The 14,098-nt window shown below is 34.4% G+C and overlaps 1 protein-coding gene and 1 long non-coding RNA gene across 2 annotated transcripts; both read left to right on the top strand.

Annotated features, from left to right (window-relative positions):
- Positions 1-1,075: 1,075 nt before the first annotated feature.
- Positions 1,076-8,828, top strand: LOC139779766 (F-box/LRR-repeat protein 4-like). Its single transcript, XM_071718242.1, has 5 exons — positions 1,076-1,153; positions 2,396-2,572; positions 7,841-7,955; positions 8,045-8,493; positions 8,589-8,828. Exons 1-5 carry the CDS (start codon positions 1,076-1,078, stop codon positions 8,826-8,828), a joined length of 1,059 nt encoding a protein of 352 aa, XP_071574343.1.
- A 39-nt stretch (positions 8,829-8,867) lies between these two features.
- Positions 8,868-9,689, top strand: LOC139779783 (uncharacterized). Its single transcript, XR_011719993.1, has 2 exons — positions 8,868-8,950; positions 9,042-9,689. It is a non-coding gene; the product is annotated as an uncharacterized lncRNA (long non-coding RNA).
- The last annotated feature ends 4,409 nt before the right edge of the window (positions 9,690-14,098 follow it).

Raw genomic sequence — 14,098 nt, 5'->3', positions numbered from 1 at the left:
CTTTTCCTTATACCTTAATCGTCGGTCATTGCTTATTTAAAATTATGAGCAAAACAAGTTTGAAAAATATATAAGTTTGTGTTAATGCTAAAGGAAGTAATTTGCTGATATCTGTATGTGTATAGACAGTACACATGTATAACAACCTTCCGTTTCTCGAACGCGGACTAGCTCGGCGGATTCCGGGGTTCGAGGGATAGGTCCAGAAACGAATAACACGGGAGATTTAACATACAATCTTAATAACAATTTATTACACCGAAATATACTTCAGTATGTAGACGGACGGACGTATTCGGGCGTCGTCGAGACAGTATAGCTTCGGGCTAGCGGTCTAAAGGCGCACGTAGCGAGTATCCCGGATAACGAATGAACATAATACACGAAGAATCTAAGTACCGAAATATAATACAAAATATAACACAAAATATAACACAAGATTACGAAAATATAATACAGCGCGAACTGGGTGATTGCGGACGCGAATACACGGCGATCCGGTGGGGATCGGAACGCATGAGCGGCGGCAATGGCGCGGCGGAAACCGTATCGCGATGATCCCGGTTTTAGAGTACGGGCCCGATGCCCTTATGGCGTGAGGAAAAGGTCGGGATTCGGAGGCACCGGCGTCGAGATTTCTCGACTGAGGCGGAGTTCCCTCAGCCTCACTGTTTTGCCGGTGATTCGGGGATTATCGGGGGGGATTATTCGGAGTTTCGGGAAGAGTGGACGTCCGAGATCACTCAACCGAGGCAACCTCGGTTGTCGACTCTGTAGGAGCGGAATGGTTTCATAGGTATCTCGAGTTCAGCGGCGGATCGGACTGGAGCTGACTCGAGAGCGAAGCGGTTCCTTTCGGATCGGTGTCGAGGTCTTATACCCTGTCGGAGGGCGAGAATCGGTGAAAGTAGCCAATCTCCGGGCGAGACGAACGCCAGGGATGAAAGCGGCGCGGATCGGAGTTACAGATCCCCGTCGGCGGCGCTCGGCGCTCGACGCTCGGAGGAGTATCGGAGCTTCGAGCCGTTATCGTGACTCGAGCTCGACGATTCGGTGGAGACGTTTATATTAAAAAATGGGGGCGCAATGCGCCCTGATGTCATCGCCCGACTGTTGTTCGGTCGAGCGGCATCCGGTCGTTGTTCGCCGGGAAGTACGATGTACCGTTTTAGGTACACATCGTTACACATGTAAGCGGGAGTGGGTGGGGGTGAACGTTGAAAACCTTAACCGTACAATGATAGATCTCGTTTCGCCTTAAGCAAGGGTGGGGTGGTGTGGGATGGATCTCGCGCTTCATGGAAAGTACAATAATGCTGTCCAGAGTTTTTTATATCAAATCTTTCATACACATGTGATGAAAGGATTTATCCACTTAGTGTGTAAAAGTATAAAATACTGAAACACATATTAGATTTAATTGACAATAATGACAGTTACAATAAGTTGGCGCCAGTTTTTGATATTAAATTTTTTGTAGAAATGTTTATAATACAACAAAGAGTGCGTGTATTTGGCGCCATTTTTTAACTTTTTTGAAAAGAATTTTGTAAGTCTAATAAAGGAGCCAAAAGAGGCTATAACGTATCTCGAGGCATCAGCTATAGCTATAATATAACTTAATTGGGAAAGAAAAAGACAACATATATTGTATGCCTGCGCTTTTCTACCGCCCGAAACTGACAAAAGTGCCGAGCACATACGGTTGCTCTTTTGTGTCGCAGGGCGTTTGCACAAGAATTTAATTCATAAAGTTTTTTTTTAATAATTCATATTTAAGTATTTAAATTTATTCGTACTTTAGTTAATAACTCGACAGAGCTAATTTTATTGCCCTAATAAGATTACTTTTTTAATCTAATATTAATATAATACATGCAAAATCATCTTTACTCCCTAATAAAGATAAAAACGTGTAAAATTCATTTATTACTAAACTTTTATTAATATATCTTTATGTATCATTATTAAATCTTAAGAATCATTGTTGATTATTGTTAGATGCAGCATTTTTTTTAATATTTTGATAGTAGACGCGCTAATTATTATTTGGTTAACCCACCAACAAATAGCGTTTGTATGATATATACGCTAACGAACGAACAAAGATGCTACTTCTGTATTTTTGATGATTTCTGTTGATTATTTCTGATTATCAGTATTGATAGGATGAAAGCAAGGAGATAAATTTATAATTAGATATAATCTTTGCAGGATAATTACAATATATAGATATATGATATATGTTATATAATATGACATTTTAACATATGCTAAAAGAAGCTCAAAGATTATTACACATAGTGTACATGACGGAAACTATATTATATGTAGATTTTCAGAACTGGCAGTAAATATCAGAACGCAGCCCATATCTTACATCTTTTTTTTTCAGGAAGAGAATATGGCATCCCATTCTCGACTATATTACCAATATGTGAAAAAGAGCAGTAGCATTGCTGGAGAGTATGGCGGTACGAATACTGGAAGCATACAGTATACTTCTGAGGCGATAATTGGACCACCTAACAAGTACCCAAGCTATGGAGAATTTCCACCAGCATTTATCATGGTATGTGTATCTCCTGATGTTGTCTACCTAGTGAGAAATATATATAGTTGACCCGACGTCGAATCAATGTCGATAATCTGATGTCGAAATAAGTTGAAATTTTGGTTGATTCGGCATCGAAGTCGTATCAAATATCAACGAACTTTCAACTGTCGTTTCAACTTCGTTTGTCGAATCGACCTTCTTTCATAACGATTTTTCTACGTTGATTTGAATCCGATTATCCTATACATTTACATACTTCCACTAAATCGGTTTTATAATAGCCTCAATTCTCTTATTGCTAGTTAAAAACTAATATGTTTAAAAATTAACATTTTTTTAACTTAAACATTTTATGTTAGTAGTGTAAGAGAATTATGTGAGTTTTTTTATTAACCCTAATCCCTCCAACGTTTTTTTCCGCCACTTCATTCCTCCAACCATGCACTTTCGAGTCCCACGCGTTTTTCAATATGTTAATAGCTTTGAAAAATTCCCCAAAAATTATTATAATATCTTTATACCTTCGACTAAAAATTAATGTAAATAAAATTTGGAAATCATTTATTTAAATATTTTTTTACAACAATTGAATGTTGAACAACTCACGTTACGACATGTTTTATTTAAAAAATCATAACTCACGAACAAATTGACGAAATTTAATGGCTCAACGCGCAAATTAAAGCTAAAAGTAGTGCGAATGAGAAAAAAAATATGAGATAATTAATAATTAAATAGGAATACTTAATTTCGTCGCCGCAAATTTGGTAATTTTTAAATGGTACAGAAGGACTTTAAGGACTTAAAGAATGCTAGAAAAAGAATTTCTGAATAAGAAAAGACGAATTTGAAGTGTGACCGATATTTTTTATATAAAAAAATTTAATTTTTTTTATAATCGTAGCTCCTCCCTGCCTCTTCCGCCTGCCTCTGAGCCATAATAGTCCTCTGTGAAATGTCAAATTTTTTTTAACGACAAAAATATTTTAAATACGCTTAAATTATACACAAAAATACATTTTTATCGAAAAAAAAATTCTCACTTACCTACACACAACACTGACGTAATCCTCCAACCATGCACTTTCGTGTCCCAACGCGATTTTGACTGTTTGCCATTTCGAGAGTAAATGAGCTAGGACTTTGAAATTTCTACCTGATGTTTTCTACTATAACAACTTTTTTTAGGGATGGGGGGGATTATTCCACGGCCGTTGGTTTTCCGGAACGAACGACCGTTAGAAACACGTGGGACACGAAAGTGCATGGTTGGAGGGATTAGGGTTAAACCGATTAGTGGACCGATTTGTAAGCGTTATAGTTATTCACATATTTTTATCTAGAATAGTATTAAATTAATATGACTTTTATGTCGCATTTCTATATATTAAAATGTACATCAGAGTTTAACACTTTAATTTCGGTTTAATTTATCTTTTATCTCTTTCTAGTTATCAAATTTAGAAAAAGATAAAAGGTAAGTTTAAAATTCTATATTGATAAAGAAATAGACATTATAGTAGAACATTATATTTATATATGTATATACATATATGTATATTAAATCCCGCGAAAAACAATTGTATTAAAACAATATTAGAAGCTTATATGAATTCAATAAAAATCTTATTAGGTCGAATATGCAAATCAAATACGATTTAAATACAAGTTATATTTAAATCAAATTAAAGTACCCCAACCTGATATAATCTACATATGGAATATACTGGACCTTGTTAAGATATCCAAAATCACCCAGGTATATTAAGCTATCTAAGTCAAATTATCAAAACACAAAAAATTTTACATGGAATTAATTTGCTAATTATTTTCTATTTTTTGCTTTTAAAAGTAATTTTTTTTCTCCAGCTATTAAAAAGTTACGAGAGGCTGGATAGTTTAAGATTAAGCTATCCAGCCATTGTAAAAAAACATATTCATAAGTCAAAGCAAAAAGTTAATTATACCAAAATTATTTGCTATTTTTTTGCTATTTTTTGCTTGCAAAAATAATTTATTTGCTCACACTATTAAAAAGTTACAAAAGGCTGGATAGCTTAAGAATAAGCTGCCACGCCATTGTAAGAAACAGCATATACATAAATCAAAGCAAAAAATAATTCCTGTAACTAATAGGAATATAGAAAAAATAAAAAAACGAGATATTTTATATATATACCAGACATCACAGACATGCGCAACGCGCGCGCTATTTATTTATTACATTTTACTGTTACATTACAATATTAACCCTTTGATATACAAAACTGTCAAAATATGCGACATGACATCAGATGCTCATGAAGTAAGCGCAGTAAGAGAATCAATCAGCATCGCGAAGTATTGACAACAATACATCGATAGATTCAAGTATCGATGACATGCCTTTTTTGAAAGGGAAACAGACTTATATAATGAGTAAAATATAAATTTTTTAAAATTATTTCGCGAGCAAGAAATTCGCGACTTGGATATCTTGAGAACAAATAATTCAGGGAACATTATTCTGATGCTATAATAATGCGAGAAATTAATTTCTTTAACGCGTTTTACTCTTAAGCGCCGCATTTTGATCTTGATGTCTTCTTAAAAGCTGGAGCAAAAAAATTACTTTTGCAAGCAAAAAATAGCAAAGAAATAGCAAATAATTTTGGTATTATTAACTTTGTGCTTTGACTTATGTATATGTTTTTTTTTTTACAATGGCTGGATAGCTTAAGCTATATCCAGCCCTTCGTAACTTTTTAATAGCTGAAGCAAAAAAATTACTTTTAAAAGCAAAAAATAGCAAATAATTAGCAAATAATTCCATATAAATTTTTTTGTTTTCTGATAATTTTGCTTAGATAGCTTAATGTACCTAAATCAGCAGCACAAATATAATTAAGGAAATGCAGTGTTAATATGGTTTTAATATGATTTAAATCAAATATTTACATGTTAAGTCCGACAAATATGGAACAAATTTTACTGCAAATATTATTTAAACCAAAATACGTTTTAACCCGTTGTGGTCACACCTCTTTTTTGAACATTTTTTAAAGGATTTTTTTAAACATAATGCCACTCAAAAAGTTAATTTTTTATAATGAGAATACATTCTACAATGTTTAAACTTAATTCTAGAATTTTTTGCGATTTACTTAAACTGTTAGTTTTTGAATAGCATGCAGCTGTTTGAAAATTGGTTGGGGTCCTATGGACCCCTGGTGACCACAACGGGTTAATAAGAATCAAAATAGAACCAAATTTGGGTTAAAGCCGTAATTGAATCGAGTAAAAGTCGCATATAGAACACATTAACTTTTTATTAAAGTCTCATATATGAATATTCTGCATCATGTATGCATGGTTCTGGATCATACATATATAATCCGCATAAGTAATGTTATTGAATGTAAATTAAAACCATATATTTTGTTGTCGACCATATTTAACCCTTCGAGGCCACACTGGGTGGCGGCCATCCAGAAAAAAATTCAGGCCCGATATTTTTAATATAGGCTTTATAATCAGTGTCCCTCCATCTAGGATCCCTAGTTTGAGTCTCTCTCTCAAAGACAGTAGAAAGGCTTTAAGCCATGTCAGTTATGTTTGATAAACAATTTGAAAATTATTATGAGTGGTGGCCACCCAGATGTGGCCTCGGTGTATATTTCTCAACGCGACCAAAAATTACAACATTTTTGTTCATCGAGCATATTTCGGGTTCTGCACCATACACATTTTTGAACAATATCCTTAAGATGTTTCATGAATTTTTACATGCACATTAATTGAAATTATGAGACTGAATCCTTCTGGGTGTCGACCACCCAGTGTGGCCGGGGCGTATTAAAAAAAGAGGTGTGACCTCGGAGAGTTAATCACTTTGAACGACATAAGGGGAAATTTTTATATCTGTTTTAAATTGATTCCTAGGTAGCACATATTAGTTTTATATACGTTTTTTGAACGTATACATAGTTTCATAACCGTAAAGAACCATTAAGAAACGTTTGAACAAAAATGTTTTTGAAACCATGATTTAAGAAACGTATTTTTTACGTTTCTACAGTTAACAAAAATACCTATTTGTTAAATTTTTCCTTTCAAAATTATAATTTGCTTTATATATATATACATAGAGGAAAGTGCCCTATTATGAGACAGGATCCTAATATGTTAAGCTAAAAGGCCCTATATAGGCCCTATCTGTTGATCCCACCATGAAAAAACCCCGCCATCTCATATTAGGATCCCATCTCATAATAGGGCACTTTCCTATAAATATATAGATATATATAATAGCTTTAATAGCCTTTTTTGAAATATTTAAATTTATATTGGACTAATTATTGCACAAAATAAATCATTTTATCCATACACATATATTTAATTATTTACTTAAATTAATTTTGTTCTACCGGTCTCTATTTGTCATCGAACAAATCTGGGCTTAGAAAACTTCCAACAGTTGCAAAATAAACGTTCTGCTGAACGCGGTCATTGAAAGAACATTTATACGTGTGTTCCGTTTTGAAGAACTTCCTGAACTGGTGCACATCAGTAATGCAATTAAGTTACATAGAGTGAGACAAGTATATTTTGTTTCACTTTAACTTATTGCAGGAATGTGCACCAGTTTAGGAATTTCTTTGAAAAAGAATAGACGTCATAGATAGTATATGCATAAAGCTTCTAGAACATTCTCACACATGTCTCAAAAACGTTATAAACACGTTCAAAAGACGTTAAAAGTAGGAATTTTAAATGTTTTTATCTAAAATGTCTTTATCATTAAACAAAACGTTTCTATAATAGTTTTTTAAACGTTATTTTATCGAAAAAAAACGTTTCATGAGAAACGTTTCTAAAAATCGGTTATAAAACGTTTCGGAAAAATGCTTATTAAACATTTCTGAAACGTGTATGTGCCACCTGGGTTATAATAATATTTATATTATATGTGCATTGTCTATCTATACATATAATATTAATAATTATTTTATTATATAAATTTATTTGTTTCTATCTGACATTCGATGTCAGATCAACATTGATTCGACGTTGGGTCAACTATAATCAGTCAAGAAGTTCATCGATCAACAGTGATTCGACGTCGAAGACGTCGATCAATTCGATTTAACCAGCTTTCAACCTCTTCGACGTCAAATTAACGTTAAATCGACGTCACATTTCTGACTGGGTATTATTGTTATGTAGAAAGTAACCGTAATCTCTAACTTTATGATATAAGATTTTGATATTCAACACTTTTAGATATTTTTCTTTTTAACACAGCAAACTGATGGTTTTAATATATCATCAACGTCTCCATGGCAGAAAGAAACTCATATAGCCGCATATGTAAATAGCAAACCACAAAATGATCGCACTATGTACTGTAACTATATTGGTAGGTAACATATTTGAATTGATAAATAAAGACATTGTTCAAGAAGGTACGTTTGTGAAAAGATCATAATTAATTGTTTTATTTTAAAGATCTCGAGTTTGATGAAGCTGTATATCCACTCAGAGTCTCTATATATGAAGTATATAATCCTGGCTACGTAACTGAAATTTGGGCTCAGGATTTTGATGGACGGTGGTTTCAGTTATGGACCGCTAAACCGTGCCGGCGTCAGATTGTACCTTCGACATCGCAAATATTTTCACCGCCGTTACAGTCTTTCAACTTTAGAACCAAGATAATCAGATTAAAATTTATGAACAGCTTATGGAACTACAGCACTCAGCTAGATGCCGTCCAATTAATTGGGACAAAAAAATTGATTGTTCCGAATAATCAACAGAGTTTAATTGATCTATTAGACAACAACTGCGAACGTTCTTGTCATCAGGACATTATGTACAACTTAACATCTGATTATAAAAATGTATCCGACAAATCCAAGGAGCAATCGTATGGTCGCAATTTTGATGATCTTCCTGTAAGTTTAAAATGTTAAAAGATGTCTATTTCTCGTAATAATATTTATTATAATGTAATTTCATGAATTAAAATTTTATATTTTATCTTTTGCAGAATGAAATATTACTGAAAATATTAAAAAACTTAGATGTGACATCGTTATGCCGTATGGGCAGAGTAGATAAACGCTTCAATAACTTGACAAGGGACCCTGCTCTGTTTAAATGTTTAAAATTAAGAAATTTACGACCCATTAAATCGACCCGTATTAATACTTATAATAATATTATACCTTACTTTGAATCCAGATGTCATTTTTTAGAACAATTGGATCTAACATCAAGCGACATTTGAAACTTTCGTAAAGTTTCTTGATAATTGTGGCAGTCGTTTAACGCATTTACGATTAAGTAACTGCCCATTTGTTGATGACTCTGTCCTAGAAAAAATTTCAAAAGTATGCAAAAAATTGAAAGGTAAGTTTATAAATTAAATATGAATGTTAGGATTGCAAATAAATTGTATATAACTAATACATATATGTATATATATTTTTTTCTTTTTTAGTACTGGATCTTAGTGATCTTATGTATGATAATCACATAGATGAAGGATTTTCGCATCTAAAAAATCTAGATTGTCTAGAAGAGTTGAATCTAAATTGGACATTTGTAGAAATTCAACCTATTTGCGAAATACTGCGGAAGAATCGCGGGATACGTGACTTAAATTTGGGTGGCCCTAAGTTTTGGTGGTCTAGACCAGAAAATAAAGAAATAATTACAACAGTATTAAAAAATTCGTGCCCAAAATTAGAAAAAGTAAATTTAACCCGTTACTGCACCGGGTGCTGTTGCAACGCGGGAAACTAACCAATATGTCGAAGATGACACTTTGTTTATTATCCGATAGATTGCAATGTTTTCTTAGCTGTTAACGCGAAATTGTTTGTACAACGAGTGACACATGCATACTTTTCCAATTCTATCGTGTTAAATGTAAAGAATCTGGAAAGACTATATATTTCAAATCAAGTGATGAGTAGGCTTCTTATAATATTTTACTCTTCTTTGTTAAGATTTTTTATAATTACTTTTCATTGTGTGTGTGTGTGTGTGTTTGTGTGTGTGTGTGTGTGTGTGTGTGTGTGTGTGTGTATGTATAGCGGTTAGTACGTATTAAAATTATAAATAAATAAGCGCATTTTTTAAGCAATATGTGTTATTTTATTCAATTCTAATTCATATAACTTTATTCAAGCAAATTTTCTTCATTTAACGCAATATAATCGCATTTCAAGTTTTCCACGTTGAAACTAAAGATATTTTCAAATCAAGAATATTTTTTTTCTGTGCTTGTTCGGGTGAAGCCTTTCCTCTTCCTCTGTTGCCCGCGCGCGCAACTCTCTCCTCATCACTCTCCACGGGCCGCAACCAGAATCCCCCTTTGCACTCTTCTCAGAGTTTCCTTCATTAGTATATAACTCATGATTGTTCACTCGGGGACTATGCCCAAACTGGACATAGTCCTTTTCTTTAAGGTAGTTAGTCCGTAAATTGCAATTCATAAGAAAAACAAAATTATTGACCGTTTAGATTTAGAAATACAATAATAAATAGACCTCGATTTTCGCAATTATTTGACGAAGAAGCGAGTGGAGGAGAAAAATAAAAGAAGAGTTTTTTGCTTTGTATGTGAGAGGGATAGAACTGTCCAAAAGTTTCGTGTAGAGGATTTAAATAATGCCAGTTAGTATGATATATTTAGCACTACAAATGAATATATTACATATTTAACTTAAAATTATCTAAGGTCAAACAACAGTCATCTCCTTTAAACAAACAAAATGATACGGAATTTCTTTCAGAAGATTATCTTCCTGTCCTGAATTTGTTCCCTCCTATTTAGTTCTATTTTGTCCTACCTTTCTCCATTCCCCCTTCCATTTCCTTTCTGTCTATATACCTATGCGGTAACGTTCTCTTGTAGTCGAACAGTTTGTCACATATTTTAATCCAGATAACATGCATGTTGCACAAGACGTAACGATATCTTTAAGATATAGAAGATATCTTAAGATATCTTTAAGATATCTTTAAGATATCTTATGCAACATGCATGTTATCTGGGAACTAGAAATGTTTCCTTACAATATGGCTTCAATAAGAAAAATACATACACGTGTACGTACTCAGGTTGATTTGTTACTTCGTTTTGACTCAAAATAGACTTAAAATCTTTATATTTTTTACAGTGCCGTCTACTCACAACATATATTTGCTAACTTATGCGTTAATATTGTAACTCTGCGATCGAATTGACCGACAAATGCAAATGTATTAGACACTGAAGATGGTCCCATATAGGACCGAAACGTCTGTAGATTTATTAACTATAATATGTAACTATTAACACTGACACCTTGTTATGGCTCTATGCTCTTAATATTTTAATTGTTTATTATCTAAGGTCATTTAAAAGAAATAGTCATCTAAAAATCCAAAATTATCTAAATTAAAAGTATGACTTCATAAAATTATATAAAGTTAGACAAATAATTATTAAATTAACTAACTAAAGATCTAGACTGTTATGTACGAAAATTGTATCTTAAAATTTAAGACGACGCACGCTAGGTCAGAGTTCCGAACGAACGCTCAGCTCCAAGTATGAATGTTTATAGTTTATCTTTCGGTTATCGAACGGCCGAGATGGGGCCCAAAACTACGCTTCTAGAAACTTTTAGAAAACCTCCCCCCTTAAGACGCGTAGGAAGTGGTGAGAATCTTGCTATGAATAGGGCGGAAAACGCCGCGGAGCGTCACTTCATTCTCGACTTTAATTTCGATTCTATATACTCACATCGTTTTTAACTTTGATTCTAACTCTTATTCGACTTCAGACAGTCACTTCTAATTTCCGATATTCGACTGTACGTTTAAGCCCGAACATTCGCGCTCGATTCTCTGGGACTTAATCCCTGTACTCTTATATTTTAAAACCGCGCTTCACGCATAACTTAGTTTTGTACTAAGACTTAAAGAATAAAGGTAAGATAAGTTTGAGAAAAGAATAAGCTTGAAATCTGGAAGCCCATCTCGTATTTGTTAAATCTTTAATTAATAAATTCACTCCTGAGATACGACTCGTATAGTTTTCGCTGACAAAGAGCGTGATGGCGATCTGTCCTTTTCGCTGACGAAGAATGTGGCGAACTGGTACTTTCGCTGCTGAAAGGCGTGGCGATTACGGGATTAATTCTTGGGAATTGCAATAATCATTAATAATTCCCGAAACTGAATTTGGCCTTTACGCTGACGAAGAGTGTGGCAGATTTGCTCTGGGCGCTGATGAAGAGTGTGGCAACCAATCAAATTCATTTTTGAGAACGCGGCTGAATGACGAAGAAGGGAGGTAGACGAGTTCAAATTAAAAGGATTAGGTTCCAGATTAAACAAGCTATTACTTCTAATCAAAATCCTCTCTCCCTCCCCCAGAAAGTGCAACATTTAGAAAACGCACCTCGATCCATTTAAATCTATTCTTGCCGACTTCGACATTGATTATATCCTAATTACAATCAGATAGATAAGAGTGATCCTCGTTACGAAACTTATATATAGACTCCGATATCTTTTTGGTCCCGAATAATAATAATAATCATCACACGACTTGTCCAAATCCTTGGTAAATTGCTTAAATGCATTGACCAAAAAACGGACGAACAACAGACAGAACGTGACAAGGCATTTGTAGATTACTTCTATACTAGAAGACGGGGATGACATTGTGAGTCGGAGTTCCTCGAGTATTTCAATACTCGAGGTGGAGAAGGAGGAAGAGAGTGATCGATCGCGGACGAGGATGGTTGTGGTGGAGAGCGCGGGGGAGGGGGACCTGTTGGAGGAAATAGCGGAATACGAGGGTTCGAGGAATTGGGCTATCCGTCGGAACACGGAACTCTTCGAGTTCTTCGGGAGAAAGGGGATAAGAAGATGGACTTTGGAAAGGAGAGGGATCAGGAGTATCGGGAAGGACTTGATAAGTTATATAAGGAAACTGGGACCAAAATGGAGAAGGCGCGAAACGCGACAGATGTTTAGCCCGATTGATGTAAATGCGTGAGAGCTTCCGCTCTATGACACGCGCCCGCCTGTGTCGACCCAGGTAGCACATACACGTTTCAGAAATGTTTTATAAGCTATTATAGAAACGTTTTGTTTTAATGATAAAGACATATTAGATAAAGACATTTAAAATTCCTACTTTTCACGTCTTTTGAACGTGTTTATGACGTCTTTGAGACATGCGTGAGAATGTTCTAGAAGTTTTATGCATAGGGGAGACCGGGGCTAAAAGGTCAGTTTTTTTTCGGTGCCGATTTTTAACAACAAAATAAATAATTTTAGTTAAATGTGGTATACCACTGTAAAGAGTGAACCTTTAGCTACAAAATTTATATAGGAAATTTTTGTCTACGTCGCTTTGTTTAACCGGTATAGAGCAAAAACGACAACGGTGGAAAAATTGAAATCTCAAAAATGCCGGGGTTTAAACGTCACACTGCATTTTCAATACATATACGTACATCTAATCCTGAAAAATGATAGGATACATTTTAATAATTGTTTTTTAAGAGAAAAATATAAAAATTTATTTAAAATTTTTATGCGAAACATTATTAAAAAATAGTTACGAGGGTTCCTCTTTCCGCAGAAGTCACTCGCCCGACTTGTTTCACTCCTCGACGTCCGATGACTCTGTTCAGTGTCTGAACGGTTGTAATTCCCGTCTCATCCATATTCCATATGCAATGAGCCTGGAAATGCCTTGGAAATGCATCTGGACTGCTTACTGACCGATTAGCCCCAAACACAAGTTTCAGGTTTGATCGCCCACGAAATATTAGACATCAACGATAATGAAAAAACTACACTGGATTCGTGTTCAGCATGCATTACTCTTTATAATCACGTACCTCGAGATTTGGAGAGCAAATATTATTGCAGATATTACAAAATTTCCACGCGCAGAAAATGTAACTTTCACCTTCCGAAAACACGTTTGTCCTCGTAAAAATCATAATACGGCAGGTAACCTGCCGAAACTCCGTTGGTCACATGGGTACCATAAGCAGCGTTTACAATGTTAATAGCGAGTTCACACAATATACAGGTTCCGAGATATTTGATTTGACGCTTCAACCCCGTTGACCTTTTAGCCCCGGTCTCCCCTATACGTATATTCTTTTTCGAAGAAATTCCTGAACTGGTGCACATTCGTGCAATAAGTTAAAGTGAAACAAAATATAATAGTCTTACTCTAACTTAAGGACGTTCTCCGGTCCTTATACTAGAGAAAATCGATTTTCTTTAGATTTTCTTGAAACTGTGAATATACGTTAATTTAGGTGTGCTTTATGCGTGGTATAAATTTCAGTACCTCTTCCGGTATAAAAAATCAAGATACTGAGCCTCAAAGTTTCAATTTTTACCAAAAAAAATTTTTTAATTTAATTTTTTTTAATTTTGGCATTTTTTCCTTATAGAACTCGACGAGAGGAGCAACTTTGGTCCTTTTGACCAACCTCGTATCTCTTACCGTTTGGCCTGGAAAACCTTTTC

The sequence above is a fragment of the Temnothorax nylanderi genome, unplaced genomic scaffold, assembly GCF_030848795.1.
Source record: "Temnothorax nylanderi isolate EJ_2023f unplaced genomic scaffold, tnyl_v1.0 TNYL_tig0241_pilon, whole genome shotgun sequence".
Lineage (NCBI taxonomy): Eukaryota > Metazoa > Arthropoda > Insecta > Hymenoptera > Formicidae > Temnothorax > Temnothorax nylanderi.
This window is presented reverse-complemented; position numbering and strand designations above follow the sequence as displayed.